The sequence below is a fragment of the Diplotaxodon limnothrissa genome, linkage group LG12 (assembly GCF_057381915.1).
Source record: "Diplotaxodon limnothrissa isolate DT_005_m linkage group LG12, D_limnothrissa_male_GT1.1, whole genome shotgun sequence".
Taxonomy (NCBI): domain Eukaryota; kingdom Metazoa; phylum Chordata; class Actinopteri; order Cichliformes; family Cichlidae; genus Diplotaxodon; species Diplotaxodon limnothrissa.
In genome coordinates this window covers 36,061,468-36,088,816 of record NC_140607.1, presented here as the reverse complement: position 1 = coordinate 36,088,816, position 27,349 = coordinate 36,061,468, and the positions used below count along the sequence as shown (strand labels likewise).

The window sequence follows — 27,349 nt, the reverse complement described above, 5'->3', positions numbered from 1 at the left end:
GTGTACGTGTGGATGTAGCCTTAATCTTAACTTTATTTATTCTTGTATTATTAATGCATCAGAGCACATCTGCTGGTTCCCAAAGGGCAGCACGAGGAGAGAAACTGCAGCATTTCTTGGAAACCGACACACCTACAGTCGTGTCCTGACAGACCTGAACTGTGTCAGAGTTTAAGGTCAGCTGTGTGTGTGTGACACATTGTTCCAGTTGATGAAAAAGAATTGACACACAAAGCTGACTAAACAGCTCATAGTGAGCTGTTCTTCATTAGGACAGAGGAGAATAACATGAAAGCAGGAAAAGAGTGAAGGGAGTTGCATATGTGAAATGGTTATGGGTGGACTCAAACCCAGGACCTTGCAGCCTTTTGGCATATGGGTTGCCCACTCAACCAGGTGAGCAACCCAGCTTGCCCGTGACTGAAGTATTTCTTAAAAAAATAAATAAAATAAAATAAAATAAATCATTCATTCATTAAAACTCCTTTTTTAAACTCAAACTGAGACCAGAAAAAGGTTAAAAATGCAGCAATACAAACTTTTGGCACTATAATGACATTTTCAAAATAAAAGCCTCTAATGAGTTACAGGAAGTTAACAGGGTTCTCAGAATTGTGTCAAAGGCTCTAAATGAACACTGCACGTGAGCTGTAGAAAATATACCTGGACATAAAAGGTTCAGACTTTCAAAACAAAAGCCTCAAATGTATTTATCGTTTTCCTTTTTTACCGTTTATGAAATGCTGATGCTGCTCATTTATACAAACCTGAATAAGGTTTAATAAGTAATAGACCAGGTGCGGCAGGAGCAACAATACCAGTAATAGAAGACCAAGAGCAAGACGCATAACCTCATGATAAATCTAATAAATGACCCACAGAGCTGCATATCATCCTCATCACACCAAAGTTGTAGGAGAGGATGACGGACATTGGTAGCAAATTTTGTAAAACTATTGAAAAAGCACTTACAATGGGCACACAACTTACTCCACTGTCATATGACGATAAAGTAAAAGTAATTATCTAAATTTCCACAATGTTACTGAAACACTTTAGCAATAAAGATAAGCACAAAGGCTTTAAGTGTAGTTGAAATGAAGGAACACTGATGCTGCTCTCACCATGATAGTGATCTCTCTCTTGTAGACATTCAGGTCCGGGACATTGTTGACGTACATCCTTTTGAGAGCACAGCGTACACCGCTGTGCGTACGAGCCAGAAACACCACAGAGAAGCCTCCTGTAAGAAGACGGAATGATAAGTTATCTTTACATCAGCTGCTTCGAAACTTTCTCTTGTATGGAAGTTATTGTACAGGATAACATGAGGCTTCAGACGGAGGCACTCTATGTATAAAACTTCTCACTTAAGATTCTGTATTGAGTCTCGTAATGGAAAATGGCTCACGTTCCAACATGATGATAAGTGCATTTAAACTTTTTTTTTTTTTTATAAACCATCCATGTCACTCGTGGATGGTTATCAACGGTTCATCCAGACTGGTGGCCAGGCAACAAAGACACGTGCACATGCCAAACAAGAACTTCAAGGGTTGAAAAGTGAAGGTAACAAACCAAAATCTCCCCAAACGGATGACATTTCTTGATTCCCTTGTGTAAAACAGCAATTACAGACTGTGTATAATGAAGTATTCTGAAAAGGACTCCAAAATGCTGATTAACCAGCAGCTAACAGGTTAAGGATAAGCTTATTTGGCCTGCATGGTCTGAACTCCAACTGGATCTAATTCGGACTAAATCACGCCATTTTCCTTTTAAACCACAGTGGATTTCCAACAGAAAGTGGAAAATTGAAGTTTAGGGATACAGTGTGCCAATGAAGACAGATGTGCCAGTGTGTGCTGTGATGGGGCAGCCTTTGGTCTGATTACCAGGGGTTTGCTGAGTCACTGAGTGGCGGGCATCAAAGTCCACTGACCACAGAGAGGAATGAAAGCTCTACAATGGTGCACTTGTTATGAAAGTCACCTCAGGACAAAAGACCACATACTCACTACAATCGGAAGTTGTGTTTTAATGAGGGGAGTGCTACATAAGTGTATCTGATTAATGACGGTTACATCTGTGTGTCCTTGTGAGGACAGTAAACAGAAGACAGCAAGCCCCGGTCTGGCAAAGAGAACATAAACAGACTGAAGTAAAGTGTTTGCTTATATGTGGTCGCAACAGTGTGTTAATGTAGCACACATTATCAGATTGGAAGGAGTGGATGAGGTCATCCCACAAGCTCAGAACAGAACAAAACAGGGAGCTAAAGACAAGAGGACAAGCTGCTATGTTAGAGCTGTGTTCAGTGTAAATGTGACACTGCAAATAAAATAACAGCATTCAAAATGAGACTAGTTGGGTCTATTCTTTCTAGTCTTTCCTTCAATCGGGATTGGCAGTGTCAAAAATGCCCAGAATCTGATAATTACTGGTGATTCTACGAAATCGTACAACAGGTTTCTTGAGACTAAAGTTTGACTGTTCGGATAAGCAGCATTTTCACTAGAGTTTCTATAAATGCCACAAAGTGACATATTACTACAATTTTCCAGATAATAAAACACTGAATTAATTCCTCTGGGTTGGGAGAGCTTAAGTGTCTCATGGTCTTGTTCACAAGTCATGGTAAGTTGGTGTTTGAGACAGACCTGCAGATGTGCAAGCCTTTAACTCTTAAACCTGTGATTATACCCATCACATGCATAAAATATTCGTCTGCAGCGTTTTCCTTCCAGCTTTGATTGCTTCTAGGACTAGGATGAGTGGACTGGTTACGAAATGTTTCTGAAATGTGGTGGAATCAAACATTTTTTTGAGTAAACTACTTAAAAATAAGTCTTAAGCAATAAATAGACCTTTGAAGGGGTAGGGAAGCCTACCCTGAGCCTGGTCCTGCTGGTGGTTTCTTCCTGTTAAAAGGGAGTTTTTCCTTCCCACTGTTGCCAAAGTGCTTGCTCATATGGGGTCATATTATTGTTGGGTTATTCTCTGTATGTATTGTAGGGTCTACCTTACAATATAAAGCACTTTGAGGTGACTGTTGTTGTGATTTTGTGCTGTATAAATAAAATTAAGTAAATTAAATTCCTGACAGTCTAAAACAAACAGTTTTTTTCAGAAATCACCAGTTATGGTTGCAGTTTAATTTACCCCCCGTTGACTTCCTGCGACAATTTCAGTCATACTGGATAACTATCATATTCATATAAAAATAAAATGGATGCATGACTGTCGCTGCTCAGCAGCTGTATCTGCAGCCAGGCTGTCATTTCAAGATTGAAGAAAAACAGAAATTCTGCCAAGTACAAGAGCCAAAGCCGTTTACGGCTGCTGGATGCTGTTCATTGATTTGCTTTGGTCTGCCCAGCGCGCTAAGGTCAGCTTGATGGTCACTCCAAACTGCCGTGCCTCGATTAAATTGATTTCCTGTAACAAGGCAGATGAGTACAAAGCCATGAGACAGAAAACTGAATCAAATGGTGGGTTAGGCTCCTATTTAAGAGATCCTTTTTAAGACACTGGGAAGCAGTCATTCTTGCAGACTTTCTGCAAGCTGAAAAACCAAATCATTTGTGATGTGCAGCATGCTTTATGGCCCTGCTGTTTGAGGCAAAAGCTACCTGTGAGTCATCTTGAGGTAAGCTACTTTGCCACAAAGATTCAGGAAGCAGACGTAAAAATCTAACTTCAGGCAAGAAGATGTTGTGGAGGCTGAAATGGACAGGGTGACAGATTTTATAAGAAGAAATCCATTTGCTTAGGCAAAGGGCCAAGAGACTGAAAAGAGCAGTCTGTTTAAGGACACATGGGAGAAATACAGCAAAGCAGGTAAATGAATAGAGAGTAGAGATTTTAGGGCATTAAACCCTTGATGAGTCGATGTGCAGTCTAGTAAACTGAGGCAGTTGTCATGATGACTTTGAGGTGTGCAAATAAGTAATATCAGATGAGCAGCACTGATTGCAAGATTATTCCTGACTGAGATAATCGCAACAGGAGCAAATTATCGGCTCATCTCCGACCACAAGCATTTTGTTATTGGTTATGATACACAACAAAACCCTGAGTCATGAGTATCTGGGACATCTCACAGTACACAACCTGCAATGTCAGGAAAAAGACCAGAAACTGTTTTGTCTCAGATGTTTATTACTACTTGTCCGCTAATTACTTTAATGATTATTTAATTCTTTATTTAAAAAGAGTCCCACTGAGGCTATGTCCACACTGGCCCGGATAGATTTGAAAACTGTGTTTTCGTCCACACTAGCATTTTCAGTCGTTTACCCAGAGTTGTCCGTCCACATTGAAACGGCCCAAAATGCTTACTGTCCTGCGCAAAAGCGAGTGAGAATTAAAGAAGTTGAAGAAAAGCTATCTGGAGCATGTACAAACTGATATTAATGTTTATTATTTAGGGCTCTCAAAATTGAGAGCAATCAAAACAACTGCTGTATAATGCCCTCCGCTATCTTTGTTTAATTGGTCACATGACTGCATCAAATGACTAAAATGCGTCATCATTTTAGAAAGTCTGCGTTTTCGAGTGGCCACACTGCGACGGGGCAGCTCCGTTTTGAAATGTATGCGTTTTTGAGAGCGTTTTCAAAACGCTGCGTTTTTCCTTGGGGAGAACGCCGTCTCAGTGTGGATGGGAGGCCAAAACGGAGAGAAATCGATGCGTTTTCGTTTGAAAACACATTAGTGTGGACGTAGCCTGAGAGTGAGATTTATGTCAGTGAGACCTGCGTATAAAAGACCAGGAAGCACAGCTGCGTTCGCAATTTAAGGAAAGCATGAGCAACAGTAGCTGCAGATATTCAAATATAAACTTATATAATATAAAAATCAGGATGTAATTTTTAAATCTAGTTTTTCAGTGTGTTAACAACAGAAAGTCCTGAGACTGAATTTAATCAGAGATAATCATGCAATGGTTTGACGTTTGCCTAAAGCATTGTAAATACACACCATACATTGCTTTCTTCTGTTCTCTTAGAGGACCATCCCACTTTAATGTACGAAATTAAAAAGATTTACCTGTGATAACTTCCGATGAATGTCTTTAAGACCAATAAAGACGCATGCATGTCAACAAAACCACTATAAACAAAACAAAAACAATGCAGACAGAATTGTGCTAATTTTGTAATCTGTGGAGGTCTGCTTCAACCGATTCCTCTCCCTCATACTGGTCATTATTTATGACCGAATCCGTCTTGTAATGAAGTTGTTGACAGTAGTACTTGTTATTGCACTGGTACTTGTTCTGTTCCACAGCAGAAGGAGTACAGTCTCCTGCCGCACTCTAAGAAGGTGCCTTTGGAGTACATCAACCCTGGGGAACAAAGATCCTCTCTGGAGAAGCAGCTGAATGCCATAACAACGAAAACATGAGACAACAGTAAGGCTGTAGATAGTTAACAGTAACAAAACCATCAATCATTTTAGCTTCTTCTTTTAACGTCACATTTCACTTTTAAACTAGATTTGATATGACTTCGCGTTTTTAGTCTTCATCTTTATTAATTCTTATAAATAACCTCATAAAGCATCTGATAATGAGGACAAGACAACAATTTCTTGTCAGAGAAGCCCGTCTCCTGTACACTGAAAGACCCTTTTGTCATGTCGGAGTCCCTCATTTGTCCAGGAAGTCTATGTATGCTGGGCACAAAGCCTTTCTAAAACAAACCATTCCACCCAGAGCCACTTAAGAGAATAATACATTCAATGGCGTACTACTTCCGTGGCTGGCATAGTCATGGGGGCAACAAAAGGCCCAGGGGCTGATTTAGTAGGAATCTGGTCCTGGAGCACATGGCCTCAGTCAATCACACACCAGGCCAGCGGGAAGACATGAAGATGTTTGTAGGATAGTGTGGGCTGAGGCTGTGACAGCCACTCTAGCTGCCAGGATCAGTGAGTTTGTCAGTTTGCAATGAACGAGGGAGGGGTCACAGCTTGTATCAATAACATCTATGAGCAGATTTCTGCACTGGATTAGGGATACTTACTAGCTTCAACAAATTTTAAAAGGACCAAAACTTTAAAAGTAAAAATACATACAGAAAAAAAAAAAGTGTTAAAGCTGCTATCTAACACCTGCACACACACAAGCATCTACAAAACAAATAAAAATAAAAGCAGCTTTATGCGTCTTTTATTTTTAGTAGTGTGAATTAAAATCAGGGCTTAACACGTGTAATGCACAAAATTCCCCACGTGTTGAATGATCGGCAAGAAGTGCTGCAAGTAAACTGATCTTCACACCTAGAGAGTAAAGCTTATTTCAACAAGTTCCTCCAGCATACACAGACAGGCTTCCAAGATGTGAAGTTGCCAGCATGCAAAATGGTCCTTTAGCTAAAATCTGACGAGGAACCTGCTCAGGAAGCTAAAACGACAACTGCATACATCAGTCCTGGGGAAGTTGACGCTCACATGAAGCAATAACCAAAACACAACGGATTAAGAATATGTCTGCTGAAATGAGCTCCTCAATTTGTTTAAAAAAAAAAAAAAAAAAAAATTAATTTTTTTTTTTATATTTTTATATATATATATATATATATATATATATATATATATATATATATATATATATATATATATATATATATATATATATATATATATATATATATATATATATATATATATATATAAATTTAAAAAAAAATGCTACTGAGATGACAGATAAAAGAAAGAGGAGAAACTGAAGAACAAAAGGTAAATAAATTTATTAAATAAGACAATGTATGACCATTATAGTTAAGCTCAAAACAAGCATCTTCTTCAGTGTATAAATCCCTCCTGTGGGAAGCGATTAAGCAATGAGATTCCCCTTAATTTTGAAATACAAAGTCTCACAGTGATTCTGGTTTGGCGTTCCTAAATCCACTCAGTGTACTAAAGTCCTGGGGATAGGGATGACTTACTCCAGGAGTCATCAGCCATTAGCCACAACTCACTATTATTTTACTTCCCCTACTGCTCATCTGTACTGCAGAGAAATGATTCAAGTAGTTCCCCATGAATACACGGTCAGCTGTCAATGACAGTTGGGAGGAAAACCCCAAGTCAATGAGGCCAAGACGGGGGTGGGGGTGAAGACTCACATTAAAGCCTGGTGCCGAGCGAGGGCTGTAATTACCAGAAAATTTTCCCTGGCCCTGAATCTAGCGCTGTGGACCCTGACATCACTGAAAAGCCTGACAAACTGGGACAGCCCGCATGACAGCCTGTGGAAGAGGCTTGAAAGAGGATCTGAACAGCCTTTAGAAAACAGACACTCAGCACGCCTTTTATACAGGAAAGAAAGAAAAACCTCTGAAGTGATAGGAGTGTCTCAGTGAGGGAGGATTAGGGGATTTAGCAGCATGCAAAGACAATACATTTATGGTTTGTGCTCAGGCACGAGGCGCAGATGTTCTCCTTCTGAAGAGTGACGTCATCGGTGATAACAAACCACTGTACAACCATCTTTCTGTTTCTTTCTGCCTCTTGCTTTTCAACCCACAGCACTACAAACTCAAACACGTCGTTGAAAGTCACAAACAGACAAACAAAAGCAAAACATCTAGTTGAGTACAGAAAGCACAAAGCCGTTTCTTTGGGAGGACATTTTTAGCAGGCTGAGGTATTTCCTCTTTGAGGCCCCTGTACCCCAACATGAACACACATCCCCTCCCCTAAAAGTCTCTCCCTAAAAGAGTTGTAGTGTCTCTTATCTTCATGAAGATAAGAGACACTAGCCTGGAATAGCCAGTAAAACTTTCATTTAAGCTCGTAACAATGTTGTGTGAACATAAGGGGCCTTTATTCTTTGTTACTGATGGACTTCAAATTATAAAAATGAGAAACTGGATCAAAAGAAAAAAGTTGTTCTTTGCAGAATTTTTTTCTGTGCCACATTCACCTAAAAAATCTCATCTTTGCCCTTTTCTCTGAATTTGCCTCAAGTCTAATTTCTCAAGAATCCAACTTGGAAAGATTTGATTTGGCTAACAAGCAAAAAGCTTAAAAATGTCTTACATCAACAGTGTAAGATTCCTGGAATCTGTACTGAGGCTGTGTGAATGATAAAGCAGCCTTACCTTCAACAAAATTACAAATATTTAATGTGAAGTCCATGAAGAACAATGTCTTGACTCATTTTCATTACAGATAAATACTATGAGAAGTGAACAGTGTTTCCCACAGATTTTATTGCCCGTGGGTGTATATACATCCATGTTGGTATGCATGTAACTCTTTATCACTACGTCGTATAAACCAACAGATAAACCTGCAACCCACGCTTTAATGTGTGCCTTTAAATGCTTTTTACCCATCATGCACAGACTTAGCATAAGAAGCTATTTGGACCACAGAGACTAAAAACCAGATATCAAGGACCAAAGGGTTTCAAGTTTGGCATTGTGAAGTTCTCAACTCTGCTTTCTGCAAATTGTCACTCAACAGAGCCACAAACTCCACTTCACACTATGCCAGTTCACAGCCAAGTGTGAAGAGGCTGGGATGTGAGTTGGCCCCTCCAAGACCGAGGTCAGGCCTCTCAGTCGAAAAAGGGAGGCGTGTCCGTGTCCGACGTGTTTTTGCTGGGGAGATTATGGCTCTCAGCTGGCTTGGGAACACCTTAGTGTGTTCCCCAAAGAAGAGATGGAGGGCATGACTGGAAGAGAGGAAGGTCTGGGCATCTCTGCTTAGATGGCTGCCCCCTGCAACCCGTGAGGAGTGGGGGCAGTTTACAGCAAATGAGCAGTGAGCAGACTGGGATAACCCAAGACGGGAGAAACAATCCAATTTAAATTTCCAACATAACTTGAAATTTAATTTTTCCAGATGTTCAATAATGTCATTCAGCAGAAAATGGTCATTAAAGTGCTCTTGAATGGGCCCAAACTTTGGTTAATTCTTTCTGAAGTTACATCTGCTCTAATACTGAAAAACAAGTCAAAAATAAAACACTTTGCTCACATCTTCATGCAGACTAACTGGCAACATTTTTTCCACAATAAATGTCCATTTCCCCAACCTGTGCCAGCTGCTCCTGCTAATTACCGATAATGACTTTTTGATCCTCAGTATTTTAGCAAATCCTCTGAGAGCTGGTATTATACGGACTAATGCGAGAAAGACCTGCTCCTTGGCAGGCCAACACATTTGTAAACATGCAATTTGCGAATGTTGAGTTATAGCAAAGCTGTATTTCTGAAATCAAATATAAAAGGAACGTGTGTTTTGTGTTGTATGGGCAAAGTAAATGTCTATTTTAAACTAGGAGCCAACGTTAAGGTTAGACTGCCTTATTTCCATCCGTAGCCAAAACACAGACCATCTAACCCGGGATCTTTCATGCTCTTTCAACACTGACATCTATCTGCAAACACGACGCCCCTGTAACCCAGTTTAGGTTAAGGACACAGCTTAATCAGTTTCTCGTATGTCCTCAAAACTTAGACTACAGTAACACTCACACCTAAAAATAGACAGGGGCTTGTTTTTAGCAGGCAGCCGAGAGATTCTGCACTTTTTCCTGAAACACTGCACCACCATGTCATTTTGTCTAAACCTTTCAAGATAGAAAATTGTAATACATCCAATTCCAAATAAATGTAAGAATTCAGGTTTTGGATTTTATTTTTGATTAAATATGGTTCAAGATAACATTCAAATCTGCTTAATTAAAAGCTGTTCCTCATCTGCTCACAGTTGTCAGCCTACTTGGAGTTGAAATGCTTCAAAGAAACAAGTGTCCTTCTCTGTTCGAGTTAAGTATGCAGGACGACAGTAAGAAGATAACCAAGGTCAGCTATTTTTAAACTGTCAAAGGTGAGGGTGGCGCTGTGCCAAAGCACAGATGCGATAGTGGGCTGCTGTGAGCGTGCTGAAGTAAAATGAATCAAAGGTATACTCAGATACAAGAGCAACAGCTGAAACCACCAAATCTGGCATGTTTCAACATCTGGAACTGGGACTTGGTCATAACTTAAGAGGCAGATCGCATTTTGATGTTAAGGGTTTTAAAAAGCACACAATTCAGTGAAAACTGAATCTGTTGTGGATTTTAAAGAGCAACCTGCTGCTTAAATTGATTTCCCAGAAATTAATGTCTGAAAAGCTAATGCATTATTTTATGTTTTGTAAGACAAAGGCTGAAAATTTGAGTTAGAAGGGTGAATTTTAAGCAGCGTTCCTAAAATAAAGGCTTTCTCCATCAACTGTGTGCACATGTTGCACAGGTGAGTTTAAGTATGTGTTGCATGTAGCAGTGAGTGTTGTTCTTACTGAATTACATCATGCTGTCTTCACAGCTCTGTTAATGGAGAGTTCACTTTCACTTGACACGTCCTGGTACGTGTTTGTTCACATGATGTTTTCATGCTTTGCAAAAACCCATGCTGTGATTATTATTTCCTGTGAGGGAGGACAGCACTCTAAAGCTATTTCTCCAAAGCACTGTGCTTGGAGGATGGTCACAGCAGCAGCACAGCAAATGGTTTATTGATTTGCAAATTTCATGCTTTATGAAGTTTTATGGCAATCCGTCTTCTGTATAACGCAATATTTTATAACCATTTCTTTATCAAACAGAACAGGTACAATCCTATAGGGAGCAGATAATTGGCATCCTGAAGAGTTTGGAGAGAACACCTAGATAATACTTTTTTAATTTTAAGTAGTCAGCCACCACTGCTTATCCACATCACAAAAGCAGCATCTCAGGAAAGTAGGCCAAGTTGCCCAACTTCCAATTACTTCCTCTAGTTCCTCCTAAGCTGGCTATTTTCAAAATTTCTTTTTAGAGATTTTCACAGAAATCATTGCTTCTTTACACAAATTAAGCTAAACCTCTCTTAACCTTGGTGAAATCTACCAGTTAATGAAAGCACTTTGCACTACAGGCTTGGAAGCAAGTTAGTGGTAGGGCTGGGTATCGTCACTGATTTCTAGAATCAATTCGATCCACGATTCGATTCGATTTTAATCGCAGAAATTTTGCATCAGTCAGAAATATAACTCTGATTACGTATCAGTACATTTCCATATTTTTATATCTATAAAAAGAAAGCTGACACTTGCGAGACGTTATCAAAAGTGTAAGGATCACAGCGGATGCCTTTGTGTCAAAGTAGCTGAGGATGACACAGAAAAACATGAAGATTTTCCTGGCCTGGGATTTTATAGCAGACGACCTTAAAAATATTCTGCCGTAGATCAAAAACGAAAGAGAGTCATTAATCAACATATGAACATTACCTGATGCTGCTGAAGTGAAGCAGAGCAAAGTTAGAGGTTTTATTAGAGACACAGCTGAGAGTTTCACAATTTTGCATAATTTTAAAAAGTTTAAATTTGTTCAAAAGCTTATTGAACAGCAGAAATGAGGCTCTCTTTTCGGAAGTAAGCAAAGGGGGGAAAAAACAGCGGCCGATAGCGCTGTAAACAACGCTAGACTTGTGCGTAATAAACAAGCGAATAATGCAGAAAATAGGATTTTTAGACAGGAAACTGTTCTTGAAGTATAGAGAGAGAGATAGAGAGAGCTCTACATGAAGTGTGATTTTATCGTGGTGGAAGCAAAACAGAAAAACAAAGAGGTAATTCATGACGATATTTATGTGAAGCGCAGTTTGGATCTTCTTTTGCTGCTGGTTAGGTCAATATTGTTTGGAGAGAGATCAAACCTGCAGCTTCTGAATCAGCGCAAAAAGGACGTAAACACAAAGCGCGGACCCGCCGACGGATCACAATCAGCGAGCTGTCGGCTTTCAGCTCCAACCGTGCTGTCGGGTGAGAAAGGCGACATCTCACCGATTCTGATGCGTCAGCGGCTCCGCGCTTTGTGTTTACATCTTAGTGCAGAATCCGTGTACCTGCTCTCATTTACTGTTTGGTGGTTGTTGAAATTTTGTGAGGTTTAAACCTGAGAATCTTGCATTTCGGGCAAAATAAATTTAATATTTAAGAGTCGAGTCAGGATTTTAATAAATCTGTATCACGTTATCCAAGCCAGAATCGATTTTAATCGATAATCAAAACCCACCCCTAGTTAGTGGTCAGATACAAAAGTTATTTATAAGCATCTTTCTACAGTCTAAACCAAGCAATTCTAACTCCCTTTCAGTCCCCTTAAAGCAAACCTTTCTCTTATTGGTTGGTCATTTCAAACAGAAGATTTGGACAGCAGCTGGGTGGGGGTCTTGTGCTCTCAGCCAGAGGAGTGTCCATAAAATGGCCATTTTTAGGATAGTCCACCTTCTATGACCTCATACAGAGCATTAAGTAGAAAGACATTCAGAAACCAAGAATCAACAGCAGTATGAAACATTTGCCTCATAAGGATTACTTATATATAGCTATATGGTCATTTCAGTATCTGAAACTTTAACTTTCATTATAAAAGCCAATTATTGTATTTAACATGAAAACTTTGACAAGAAAAATAACTGGAGGCAGAACGTTCAATTATCAGGCACTTCTCCTGTCGAACTAGCTTACAGGCACCGAGCTGAGCCCCTTTTAGTGCTGCTCATAGGGATTCAGGAGGCAGACACACTCTACTTTTAAGATGAGGCTTTAAAGTTTCCTTTTTGATAAAGCTCGTCGTTAGAAGTGCATCATGTGACCCTGAACCATCGATTAGTTATGCTGCTGTAAGCGCAGACTGCTAAATTATTTCCCATGATGCACAGAGCATTTCTTCTCCACTTCCCTCTTTTCACTCCAGATGTGTTTATTTGCCACGATGCATACGTTTTGTTGGTTTCTCTACATTCCCATATCCTCTCTACTCCTTTTCTAAGAGGCAGCGCCATAAAAGGCAACATGAAGAGGTGAGGCGATGACTACACTTTCTTCATCCTGGGATTACTGAGCTGGAAGGTTCTGGCAGTCGGCTCTCATGCGTCTTACCTTAACAGCAGTGTTTACAACTGAACAGGCAGACAAAAGTGGTTTGAAGGGTTTATGATGGAAATGGGAGGGACGAAGGGGTGACGCCGTACGGGCCAGTCGTGCTGGTGCTCTAAAATCCAAAGGCTGAACGAAATAAAAGGATAATCAGTTAAGTCTTTGTGCTTTTCAAGAAACTATTCAGTTTATTTTTACTTGCCAGACTTTAGGCAAAGATTGTTCTTTTCCTCAGTGGGAAAAATAAAAATCCCATCACCGTCACTACAATACCATGACAACCTCTGAGCCACAATTTAGGATAAACCCAGACTTTGATGAAAGCGTTGTAATTAAGACAAATAAAATCCAGGACAAGGGGTGGTTAGACTCCACTGCCACGTTGTGAGGAGACTCTGATGGCTGAGAAAGTTTGAAGCCCTTTTGCCTTTCTGCTCAAACTACTTACACATCAGCACAAACAATTCAGTTCAAGAAATTTAATTTGCGGAACCAAAAATGCACACAAAATAGTCACCATGTGTTCTTCAGTGTTGATGTAAACTTTAACAAACCCGTCAACACAAACACAATCACTGATGACATATTTTGGCCAATTACACATTTACACCTTGTGTTTCTCTCATTTATCATTAAATCCTAGTAACTGGCACCATAAACAGCAAAATTACAGTAATAAGAGCTTCGCCTTTAAGCTGTTATGATATTGTGTTCCAGTATGTGCCACTCAACTGGTTTACAAGCAAATACTCAAAACCCAGAGCAAAATAGATGCAAAAAGCAAATTCCATTTATTCTTTAATTTAGTTATCCAGTTATTCTGTAGTGTTTTCTCCCTTTAAAATAAACAAAATGAATAAATAAGCAGTGCTTAGATGGTTTAAAGAATGAAATGGTTCTGAATTGGATAAATGTTTGTCAGGTTTCGAACAGCCCATGCCAGACCAGGGTCGTGTGGTCAACACCTCTGACTCACTATCATGTGGTCCAATGAGTTCAGAGTTTAGTTTCTACATTACAGCAGGGCAGGAAACGTGTTTTTATGCACAAGACATGATGGCATATTAACATTAGGTCCCTTCCAATGAATACTTAACAAAAAGCAGTCGTCATTCATGGTCACCACCAATGATTTAATTCATAATAAAAAACAAAAAAATACAAGAAGCAATACGGCATCCTGTGAATCTGACTGTTAATTTACACATTTACCATGTAAATCCAGTAAACTGTTTGCTGCGCCTCAAAGAGACAGCCATAAAACCCACCATTCGTCAATACACTGATCAAAACCAAATCCATCACTGAAAGTGGGCTCATGTTAAAGCGCTGTAGTGAATGTCCACATCAATCAATGTCTTTCTGTTTCCACATGACCCGAGTTCACTCCCACCTTTGGCTCGCCGCCCGCTGCAAACCAGCTCATGGTGAATTGGTAGAAAATTATTCATTTGCAGCTTCACAAAGAGGATGGCGGGCAGCGCAGCGAGGCAGAGACAGAAGGCCTCAATGAGCAAGCACAAAGGCAGCGATGCCCATCACGGGACCGAGAGCTGTGTCGTACCAGCATTCTTTCTACGGTGCTAGAATAAGACAACAAAGAGGCACAATGTGCCCATTCATCACCATTACAGTATGCTAATATCGTAGATGGGATGCTTTTTCATCACGATGTGCTGGCAGAGGGAGGATCAAATGAGTTATAATTTCCTCTTATGTCACATCATATAATATTTATATATTCTGAGCATCCCGACATGATTATGGTGTGTGATTTCTAAATTTCAATCCATTTTAATCCAAGCTCAGCGCAGGAAAAAAATTAATGTGATTTTATTGATTAGCGTAGACAGCATGGATGTCCTGGCAGATGTACTGATCGACCGGAGAACAATGTTTACCACACTGAGCAATATTTGATTATTTTCAACACATTCGTTGTTGATGGATGAGAAAGGAAGGGGTGGGGAAAAAAGCATAGCTTAAGACGCTTCCTGTACGAGTGACGAGCGCTTTATCTTCATTTGTTTGAGACTCACCACAAGACCCACAGGGTTGGGTCATTAGAATACTGGGTGTCATTTTGTTTTATTTTGCCAATTTCATGGTCTGCTTCCTTCAGTTCAACTTATTAAATATTCAATTTTTAAAGCTCAACAGCAGAATAGCACTCCAAGCAGATCCCTGCTTCCTTTATACGCAGCTGGGCTACAGCACAAAGTAGCACACAGACACTGATCCGGTGTTTGACGGAGACCAGCATTGTACGGTCAACATTATAGAGAGCAACATTATTATAGAGCATTATAAAACAAAGCACCAGAAACTGCACTAGAACCCATGCCAGATAAGCACTGTTTATTAAGTATCTGTGTCAGTGTGGGGGCACTGCACAGTTTAAAAGTCCAGCGTGAGCCGATTTCTTACCACTCCAAAGTTCCAAAGCTGAGGCTTTGAAACCAGTGGATACCATCATCTATTGCTCCTGTTTGTTTTTAATCCTATTAACACCAACAAAACATCTCAGCGCTTACAGGTTCCTGTACCCTGGTCTTTAAGACCACATTACCAGTTTCTTCTACCAGAAGAAGTAAAAGAAGGAGAAAACATCTCTTCAAATATATCAGGCTGCAGGGTTGTCAAAAATAAATAAAACTGATAATCAGATATTAATCAATATTAAAAATGACTATCGGATTAGACACTAATTTGTACATGTACTGCCAACAGTGCCATCTTTGCTTACTCCAATGAACACACAGCTTTGCGCAGACCTACAGGCATTCAGGCATTCAGGTGAACAGCCCCTCCCCTTCTCTAGTACTAGAACTCATGAACCCTAGTCGCCGTTCACAACGCTGAACATTTTATGAGCAATTTCAACAGATCAGATGCTGTTGAAACATTGACACATGAGCTTTATTAAGTGTTAAACAGTTATCAATAAATGTTAATCTGGACCTAGTAAACATCAGTCCTGTTGGTCCTGCCTGCCCATAACATTAAGAGTGTTAATTTAACAGGTCAGCACAATTATTTGTCTAAAATAAATAAATAAATAAATGTTTCTCTTAAAAGTCAGACTGAAGCTGAGAAAAGTCTACCAGCAACTAAGAAGAAATAGTGGTGGTCTACCTTACCAGAATCAAGTCACGAGAAGCACAGCACTACCTCAGAAAACCTATAAATATGGTCTTTTTTGCACTAGAAGAGAAAGAGCAACTTTTTGTCCCGACACAGAACAATTTTCGATTTCAAGTTTGAAAACTTAAGTATTGTGACCGGATGTTATTGATAAATGAAATGCTAAAAATGTGTGTTTTCTTTTGGCTTCTAGAGGCTCAATTACAAAACTAATGTTCAAGTTAGCTGACCAACAGTACACATGTGTGATGTGCCTAATAGTTAGCGTTTCCTAATTGGTTGATTGCATTCTGCCTTGGTGGATGGGGGTGAATACATATTACTGTGTGCAAGTGACTGTGTGAACATTGTTTCATTGCAACTGACCAAGGTCACCTGAAGCTTAATTTTTTTTCCTCCTAAACACCCGTCATTGACTCAGGTGTGTAGAGCCTTTAAATTATTATGGTGAAACCACTAACCTGCCAAGTTGTGGAAGTATTGAGTATTCAGTTTGAAAGTCCGTACCAGTATTACTGTAAACACACCAAATTTAGGAGTATAGTTTTTCCATTGCTCTACCTCAGGAAAGAAACTGTTACTTAATTCCATTATCAACCACAGCGCTCAGCCCCAAGCCAAACTCTTTTCCTTTTATCTTAACTGTGTCAGACCCAAAAAGGAAGCAGATATATCTGCAGTATATTTAATTTAGCATGAGCTTTCATTTGTTATTTTCCCCTGTCTAACACAAAGCTGCTGAAGAATATCCCACTGAAGAACTTATCAGATATACTCTGCAAACTGCTCTCATGTGACCTCATTTGCATTGATAAATTTGTTCTGCAAATTTCTAGTAGTGAAGCTTGCGTGGTGAACACGTGACAACGGTCCAGATCAAAAGTGGCAAAGAACAAGGTTCAATTTGCGTGACAACTGTGTTTGCATTTCTCCTGTTTACGTGATCTGCGTAGTCCCTGTCACGACTGAAAATCCTACGTTGCTGTCAACTCTTGAGCCTGTAACTTACAGAGCCCCAACTGCATACGTTTCAAGATTGTGGTGAAACCAAACAGAACGTGTGTGAAGTCAGCATGTTCGGGGGGGGGGGGGGGGGGGGGGGGGGGGGGGTAAATAAAAGTTGTGTTTTACGACATCCTTGTGTTACGTAAAATGTGGAGACTAGTCAGCTGAGATATGAGCTTGCTTTGAAGCTTTCAACATGAAAAAGACTGGAGAAAAATGTATGAAAAACAAGAGCAAGTGTGCTTAAAAGGTGGAGGTGACCCTCATTAAACAAGGCATTGATGAATTATAACCTTGTAGTTAATGTGCTTGTAAAACTGCAAACATAGGAAGTGAAACCACTAACCCAAGGTCTTCCTGTTAATTATAAAGCAGCAGTGATGTTTCTACCAAGAATTTACAAACACATGCCAACATGAACAGTTTGAATTGTACCTACAGGAGGTGGTAGGTACAGCAGTCCTGTTATGGCCGGTGGTCTGGTGGAGCCATTATGCAACAAGATATGTTCCAGAGGCAGTTTACCTGCTAAATGCTCAGTGTCTGCTCAGCAAACAGCTTAATGAAGTATTCTGACTGCAGTTACAGGGCTATTAGCCAGAGACAGTTTGTCCAGCTACAGTCAACACATTTTTATTGAATTTTTGCCTACACAGCACATCCAACTGGAAAAACCTACAACAGAAGAATCACATTTGCAAAATGTACGCACGAGGCTTCAATTGATAAGTAACATCATCTGCTCTCTGAAAATGTGCTTGTTTAGCATGGTAACTAAAACAAAACACATGTCATGTCAGTTCATTTATCACTTAAAACATTTTTTGTGCCTCGTCTGTAATCAGCCACACACAAGTCATGATAACAAGAATGTGCTTTCCACCAGAACTGCAAAAATCTACAAACAGCAGCTAGGCATCAGCTAAATGAAATTTCAGACTCCTCCTCAGGGACAACTTGTAGGAGATTGTGACTGTGTGGCTCCAAAAGGATCACAGTATCCCTTTTACTCACTTCTGTACAGTGAAACCCAAGCTAATGTAATTTAACGCTTGTAAAAACGTGACCATCATCAACACCACTTATGAGGAGCTTCTTCTGTTGTCAATTATGCAGCAGGTGTCTGCTGTGTAAAACAGTAATTTGTCATAATGCACACTCCTAAATCGACCTACCTGTGCTTACTGCAGGTGAAAAGAGAAAATTATTGACTACAAAACTTATTGAGTAATGAAAGCCACCGACCCAGCTTTTATAGCTGTGAAATACACAAGACAGGCTAATTGACCTTGTTGTCAGGGGCTGTAAACTTAAGATACATTCCCTTTCATTGACAATACAGTAGAATCAACAGAGTCTATCCAAGCATTTACTCTGCTTATCTGAAGCTGGGGTGCACCGGCAGCAGGCTAAACAGGGCATTCCAGTTTTACAGAGCAACATTTTCCAGTTCCTCCTGAAAGATCCCAAAGCAGCCCGGGGTCACATGGGATGTCTAAGCTCTGGATTCACAATGACATCCTGCTCAAGATGACAGAACCAGTTCAACTACCTACTTTCAATATAAAAGAGCAGCAACTGGTCTGAGCTCCCTCCCTGAGCCGTGCTGATGGTCACAGCATTGGTTGTCGTGTGCCAACTGTGACATTAGTGCAGCATCATAACCATTTACACTGGTGCTTAAGACACAATAAGGTGTCACAATTCACAACAACTGCATCAGCAGGAAGAAGACATAACCCAACGTGATGACAGATTTTCAGTGGGTTTCCCCAGAATGTCTAAATATTTTAAAGCTGCTGCAGTTTTTCTCCTCTCTCTGAATCCCTGTAATGACTTATCACTGAAATGGTGAAGTCCTCAACTCGATCAAATGAAGATGTGCGCATGAAGCCAAAACGACACCAAATAAGCCATGTATAAGGCTTGGCCTGGCCACCCTATAGAAGAATCTCATTTCAGTCTACTTCTGCAACGTCATTATTTGAGCTGCTCTCTCTTCACTGTAATGGCCTCGTACAAAGGTCTGCCAGTTAATAAACTTTCAGTGGTATATCCTTTCTAATTGTGTAACACTGCTGAAATTAGTGCGCAGCAAATTTTAGGTCTGGTCACTTCCTCCTAATCGCAGCACAAATATAACTACAAATTAACTGAATCAGTACAAAGACTGTTTTAAACATTAACACCTTCACAGAGCACTAAATAACTGTGCAACTTCTATATTAGATCTCAGAATTGTAGCTAAAACTGGCCACTGGGTGTAGTGCAGACTTATCCCAAGCCCATATTTAATCAAATTAATTTCTATCCTTTTCCGACAGGCCCCTGACAGGGGAGTGTGCACGATAAGAAAGAGGAGAGAAAGAGTGACTTGCTCACAGATGCATCCTGTTCTCACAAGTTGCTTCTGTGTTCCTCTTGAAGACAGCATCGCACAGAGCTCAAGAGAAACCACAGAGGCTAAAGAGGGAGTGGAGGGAAATGACTGAGGGTACAAACTGTCCAGCTGGGCAGATGTCTCAATGGAAAACCAAAAGATAAACACATGGTGTTAAGAAAACTTTTGAACTTCACAAAATTTTATTTTGAGGGGACTGAAATTTGCACTTTTTAAAAAAACTAAAAACAAAGGTGTATGATCATTCAAAATTCAACCAAATCCTACATAATAACTTAAATTTAAGTTTAGCAAAAATTTTACCTTCATGATGGGAATATTTTCGGTATTACAGACCTCAAGCACTTTTCAACTTGCAATGTTTTTACAGCACTTATTTTTTTTAGCCCTCGTAACGTTACAGGAGATATCCATGTAAATTTCAGGACTGAAAAACACATGCAAGTCTTGCAATGCAAAGGGAAACACCGTTACAAGATAAGCCGGGTATGAAAATACAGTGAAAAGGAGTCCTTTATTACATCATAACTTGTTCTGACCAGCCACCTACCTACATGGTGATATACGACATCAAGGTTTCCCCAAAAATTCACAATTTTAAGTTTTCCCCAGTTAATCATCAGAAACCAAATCAACATTCAGAGCACCGGTGCTTGTTTCTGTTACTTTTCATCATAAACATTAAATTAGTGCAGCTTCACTATGAACAAAATACTATTTTAGCTTTAGATTGTGACATTTGAAGTGGTTGTTTTAGTGATTTCACTGCAATATGCATGGCTCCATTAAAAACATTAAAGCTGTTGAACAGATTTTGAAAAATTAAGTGATTTTGGGAAGCCTGGAACCATTTCAGATTTGACTGATTTTATGCGGAGTGCCCCAGCTTCTCTTTTCTTACAAACTACAACTGTGTGCTTGGTTTTACAGGAATCTCGTGCTTTTCATTAAACAGGCACAGCTGCAGGATAATAGCTGAATGAGGTACCAAGAGATGAGCCACTCTAAAAAACCTCACATGATCCATTCAGTACTTTGACATCAGTCGCATGAGTGACCCAGAATTACACACTGAGCATACTGAACTTCCAGTATGTCTTTTTAAAGACTTTTCCAGTGATTTTAGTGTTGCAGACAAATACCTAATGACACAATAAATTCATCACAACGTGAGATAAAAACAGTTCACTTGTCAATTTTAGAAAAAATTTAAATGCTCATAAATCTCATTTTCAGTTTTTTAGTTGCGACAGATTTATTTTTTAATAACCCTTCCTTTTTAGTTCTTTCCTCCTTTGTCATTTTTTATGATACAAGTATAATAGATTCCCTTCAGATTTTTAACAAACATCCAACTGCAACTTTTCCATAAACGGTATAGTCTAGTTATTATTATAGTGTCTGCTGAAAACGTAAACCTCATTAACTGTAGGATAAGGATCATAAAACTTAGCCTGTGCTGTCTTAAGTCAGTCTTTTTCTCATGTTGACATTCCAATAAAATCAAACATCGTAAGTTTTTCCTCTTTTGTGTTTTTGACTTTGTTCATTTCCTTTTAGAGCAAACATTACACACTAATGCAACAGCTTTCTTCTTGTGAATTTCCACCAGGACTATGAGAGGAAATAATCTCAAAAGGAATCTAGTTTTAGTCAAGTCAAGAACCGTGGTCTCTGCTGACTTGAGGCTCATTATCTTTAGATGTGTGGAGGCATCATGAAAAGACAGGAAACAAACTGATGCAATGTGGGTTATCTGAACAGATTACGATAGCAGGAAGTTCAATATGAGCCAGTGTTAAAGCTGCAGCTTTGCCTCACATGTAATTTTAACCCAACTGTGTTGCTGTCATTACAGGACTAGTTTCACTTTACACATATACAAACCCGTGTTATGCAGACTCAGCAATTGATTCAGAATTTGTTTTCACTTTTAACACAAATGCACATTCTGAAATGTGCTTGCTCATGTTTATCCTGACTGTGCATCGGTGTTGCTGTTCGGCTAAAAGACAACTTAGTGCGTACAACTGTAACTGTAATACTCGTTTTTAAATGTGCCCTGGTGCAAAGTTGCCTTGTAATCTCTGAGCAGGTAACACAACATTTTCACCAAAGATCAAACAGATCAAGCTTTTCTGGCCACAAACCCTGAAACCTCAGCAAACATTTAAGCAAGCATTGGTTAGTGGTTGGAGGTCCAATATTGCTGAATGGTTAGAGCATGGGACGAGCACTGTAACAAATACAGGGCTTTTATATATGACAACATTGTGATAATATATACACGAGTCTGGTCGGTGTCATAATTTATGACGAAGCCTCTCTGAAACAAACAGAAGGGGTAGTGAGGTAGCTTCAAAGAGGCAGCGAAGCAGCAAACAGAGTCCTTTGCCAAATCATCTGTTTCACAAAGATTATTTGCAAAGAAAAAAGCATCTTTTCAGCTGCTCCTATCCTCCACTGTTTTGTTTTACACAGCAACAACGTTAGAGAATGAAGAACACGTTGAAACAAAAACCGCCTTTTTTTGCATCAATCTTTAAATTAGTGTCTTATTAACTTTGCTCAAGGCTGACAGCAACTGTCTCACTGACACCTGAAAAATGGGTCTCAAAGGGAACAAGCTTTGTAAGTCGTAATTTTGCAAATTTAGATTATGTATATAAATTAATTCTGATCTACTGAGCCAGTATGGGAAAGTATTACACTGGACACTGCATATCAGAAAGCTACTTAACTGGACAGAGAACAGACACATTAATGAAATTCAATGATAGTAAACAAACATACATTACCATTTCATGTTTGTCTTTTTAAATTTTATAAAGCTGCCCTCTCCCAGGTGCTTTAAAAAAAATGTTAATTTATACATTTGTGCTAAATTTTTTAAACTATAGTTATTAAGAAGCAAAATCATGATTATGGCGGTTGCACTAATCCAGGAGCCTTAGATTAAAGTGCAACACAGCTTGTCCTGATAAGACAACACGCAGACAACAGTAATCCCTGTATTATGCTTCTGTAATGAATCTACGTCGAGTCTACGACTTGGCTTATGCCAGCGGCCGACACCATTGCCAGTATTTATACCTGTATGAACAGCGTCAATGGCAACATGTTGTTAAATTTCCAGGGAGGTGCATGTTGGGTTATGGGACAAATAAATTTAACACAGAAATATACTGTAAGAGAGCAATCAGTCAAAGCACACAACCGACCAAAACATTGTTCAAGAGGGACAGCAGAAATCCGGAGACAAAGATAAAAAAAATAAATAAAACCACCAACCTATGAAAACCTCCCGTTTCTTCTAGATCATCACAAGACCAGATGAGTCGCAGCAAATTCAAGTTTGGTCTAGACTAAAAAGTCATCTTTACTCGAGCTGAAGTAAAAGTTTCAGAGAGACAAAAACTGCTGCAATGAAGCGCTTATTCACAGCCATAAACAGATTTTAGACCTTCATACAGACCTTTCACACGGGCACCGGCACTTTTTCCACTTTAACATTTCATCTACTTTCAAATGTACCAGGCACAGTTGGTGAAATGAAATATTCTGTTATATGATTAACCATGCAGTCCAGACACCCAGCTCTTTAGCTTGGGACAGACTGATGAGCAAAGGTTACAGTGCAGAAAAACCAGCCACAGACTCTGCACATGATTATATGATGACACAGACTCATGACTGCTTGCAGGAAGAGTTGTGTTGTTTTGTTTTTAATTTGGGCGAGTGAGATCAAGTTTACAGCGTGTTTACAGCTGCATGAAGAGACATGCTCGTCACCACTGAGGCACTTAGCACAGGCTTACACAGAACGATTATGGGCTGAGATGAGAAATATGTTTGATTATAATGTCTCTTCTGGTTAATTTTAGGTGGGACCAGAGAGGTTAAACTTCCTTTAAAATTGTCCCAGATTAAGCTTAGTTTTAGGGCTCACCCTTTGACTAAATTAGTCCTCAAACAGCAGGGAGAAAATCTGAGCAATCGAGTAAAATAGTGTCAAACATGCTGTTGAGTGTGATCAGATAAGAAGTCAGCAGTGAGGGGGAACTAGAAAAAGAAAAAAAGGCTACTCATAAATATATTTATATGTATTATTTTGAGAATGATCTCTTAGAACACTTTCCCAGAAATATCTCATTAGAGTCACATTATCCTCCAACAAAAAGGCAAAAACAACTGCTTCCTACACAAGAGGAATTCTCTTCCCCTCCCAGATTGATTTTACATTTCACATCAAAAGTATTCACAAAAACGTCTCGAGTGGTGTGCGTCGTAATGGGCAAAGATATCCACCTTTCCGAAGTAAAATCTAAAACCAAATGTTAGCATATTTCTGATTGACATCAACTACTTTTTGGCTTTCAACAAGTTGAAAATTAGCAAACACCAAAACAATATCTGATGTGTGTAAAATCTTTACTCTTAAATCAAGGCTGGTAAATATCTGGTCAATATTTAGGAATACTTTAAACTTTGTAGGTATTTGTAGGGAAGCTGGCATTACCACACCATGAATTTGAAAGAAAAGGAACTGCCGAAATAAGTGACTTCTTTGCAAACTCATCCAGTGGGGCAGTTTTGACACCATTGTTTTGAAGGTTGTGGCTTTTGGGCTGCATGTTTGACAAAACCACTCTAAGGACTAATTAGCTGTCTAATTGGCTGAATTACCTTTAAAGTTTCTAATTATGTTTTCAATCAATATGCTTTGATAAGCACTGGACAATTTGTGAACCAGTAACTCTTGCTCAAAAGCTGTTTATTTCCACACTTCCTCTTGTCTCTGCCCGGCTGGCTGAATGTGCTTGGAGGTGGTTTCAACCTTTGTGAACACATTTTTGAACACAAAGCGTTGTTAAATCAGGAAGGAATTTTTAAATCTTTCCAAGAAGTCTTGCAAAGCACATCTTCAAAAGTGGTAGAGAGCAGGCAAAACCAGGGGCCAAATAAAGTCAGTACCAAGTTTTCAACACAGTTCACAGCTCAATTTAAATGACAAAAAAAGGAAAAACAAAAAAGTTCACATTTGTAGGTTTTTACATCTTGAGACTGAAAGACTTCTACTTTGATTTAAATTTCCCCACACAGCCAGAGAGTTCAGGGATTCCTCAGCTTAACAGGTGCTTTTGGACAAGTGACCACACACTAAGCATAGATAAATGAAACTAGATAAAATGTTTTTATTCTCAAGATTTTAATTTCAAAGTTATGTGTCACACATTTAGATGTAATATCTCAAAACAAGCTACAGCAGGAAATCAGTCTTTCAAAACTAGTTCATTCCTAATTATTACTGTAGTGTGTATTAATAATGTGTACCTCCTGTCCTAACCTGGAGTAGGTCATTCTTAGCTGACTATGCATATGTGCTTAACACCATTTCTTGATTTCTATGTTTAATGCTTTTGTACATTTATTTTAATATTTTATAGCTTGCTTTTTTCCCTTAGTCTCCCCACCAAAAATAAATAACTAAATAAATCAGGCTAGGCCTGATGGGAGCCCCACCCTAAGCCCATTTCTGTTGGAGAAGTCTTCCTGTTAAAAAAAAAAAAAAAGAAAAAGAAGTTTGTCCTTCCCACCATAACCAAGTGCTTGCTCACAGGGGGTCATCTGATTGGTGTGGCTTTCTCTCTAATACGGGAGTACCCTCTCGTATTAGAGAGAAATCTTCTCCTGCATTGTACCCAATGACAGGACTGCTGCTGTAAACAAGCACTACACAAATGCTTTAAAGAGGGCAAAACTGTTTTAACCCTTGCTAAAGACTCTCGATAAGGCAAAAGTGACTTTTACACTGCTTTATGTTGACACAGGAGGGTTGGACCCCGAGGGCAACCCACACCTTCTCCTCTCCACTCCCCTAGTCTTGGATCAGCTGAAGCAAGATGTAAACCACAGCTGTATGGGGAAAGCTTTAATTCTAGCCATGCACCAAATCCCCGGTGTCCCAGTTTAAGTGGCAACTGCCTGGAAGAGGAGAGCGACCTACTTCTATCACAAGGAGATGTTCAGTAGAACAAACACGAGCCATAAAATAAACCCGTTACCATCATTAAGCTGCATGTGCGATACATACCCTCTGCAACAAGCTCCTCCACGGTGACTTGGTACCGGCCGACTGAAAACACTTTCCCGAAGTAGCTGCTGACTCCGGAGCTGGAGCTGGACCCGGATGCCCCTCCGAGCCCACCGCTCTCAGACTTTGGCATTCTCGAAAACTTCTTCATCCTTTCCTTTCTCTGTCAGGGCCAACCAAAATGCAATCCCTAATCAGAGGCGAATCGACTCCGCAGTCCAGTTTAACTCGGTCGCGTCCCCTATCTACTTATCTGGACTCTCTTCTTCTCCTGCATGCTCCGCGTCTGGTTCTCCTAGAGGGGCTGCACGACATTTAAAAAGTCCACTTAATAACCACGCGTCATGGTGACACAACCGCGTTCCGAAATCTCGTACCGGCGACAGCGTCAAAAACAAAAACAAAAACTGCCACTTTAGCTTACGCTAGCCAGTTGTGGCAGTTGCTAGCATGCGTGCATGCAGTCAGGACGCTCCGACACAATGAAACGGGGAAGAAGAGCAGCACTGTAGAAGAAGGGCGGAAATAAACTCCTCAACGGAATAAATTCAGCCAACCAGCCCTCCAAAACCAGCCTTGACGTGGTTAGCTTCACGCCCGCCACTTGGTCGGGCGATTCGTCTAGTTAGCTCGCTAGCTTCGGTGGTTAGCGGCTAACGAGCTTCGCTAGCAGCCACAGCGGTTCCTCGATCCGCCCCGAGTGCAGGTGGGCTAACAAAGTACGGGACGGCACCTGTGATACAAGCGGGCGTCGTCTGCTTGTCAGAACCACTCCAGTGAAGCCGTTTTCATCCGGTTCATTTGTGTCATTTTCCTTGAGCTTCTCTAACCGTTAAACTTCTCGTGACTCCTAAACGGCAGGCTTCAAAATAAGTGGGTGGTTTGTTATTTACCCAATGAGAGTGACAACCTAACCCAATGTGGCCCCGCCCCCTTTCATTGTTATGATTGGTGTAAGTGGAGATTGTATGGAAGCCCACTGATGCCAGCAAGAAAGAAAGATTAATGAATGAGGGCATCGAACTAATAAAAAAAAGAATCCATCTATCAGTTGACCAAAATTCAAGTATTTTTAATCATTAAAATTATCATATATAAAATATAATTTTATTTTTCATGAAAAAAAATGTCTTACTTAGTAAATAAAAAATAACTTATGAAAGTATCTTATTTCAGATGCTCCCTTTAAGGGTCACCACCTCAGTTTCCATCTCACCCTATCCCTAGCATTGTCCTCTATCACACCAACCCTCTGCGTGTCCTTCTTCACTACATCCACTGACCTCCTCTGTGGTCTTCCTCCTTTCCACCCATGTATTCAACATTCTTTGTCCAGTTTATCCACTATCCCTCCTCTGCATATGTCCAAACCATCTCAGCCTTCCCACCCACTCAGCCTGAGCATCATGGCACACGTAACTTCAGTCATTCATTTCTCAGTGTAGAGAATTCAGGTACATGAAGCAATGGCATTAGTTAACTAAAACAACATTTTATAAAAGGAGAAAAGATTAGTTAAGTAAAATTTTAAAAAATTAAAAAGAAAACAAATTATATATTTAAACCATCACCCCCAAAAATAATAAAAATGAAAAATTTAATTATGGTAAGCCCGTTGATTATCCTTTGTGCTTTTGTTCCTAGAAACAAGACAATTTACCAGCAGGTAAAAACCTCTCAAATGAAATGGAATTACATAAAAGTCATAATAAACAATGTGTTTTAAAAAGGAGTTCACTGATGTGTAAAATTGTAGCTTATATAAAAGGGGGAAA

At 39.7% G+C, this 27,349-nt stretch overlaps 1 protein-coding gene across 1 annotated transcript in view; it reads right to left on the bottom strand.

The window, feature by feature from the left end:
- Positions 1–26,460, bottom strand: part of bmp2k (BMP2 inducible kinase) — a 55,531-nt gene extending 29,071 nt beyond the window's left edge. Inside the window, exons 1-2 of the mRNA XM_085367554.1 lie at positions 25,575–26,460; positions 1,125–1,243 (exon numbers count right to left, since the gene is read on the bottom strand). Coding sequence (XP_085223680.1) covers positions 1,125–1,243; positions 25,575–25,725 — 270 coding nt within the window. The 5' untranslated portion in view covers positions 25,726–26,460. The remainder of the gene's footprint in view (positions 1–1,124; positions 1,244–25,574) is intronic.
- Between the last annotated feature and the right edge of the window lie 889 nt (positions 26,461–27,349).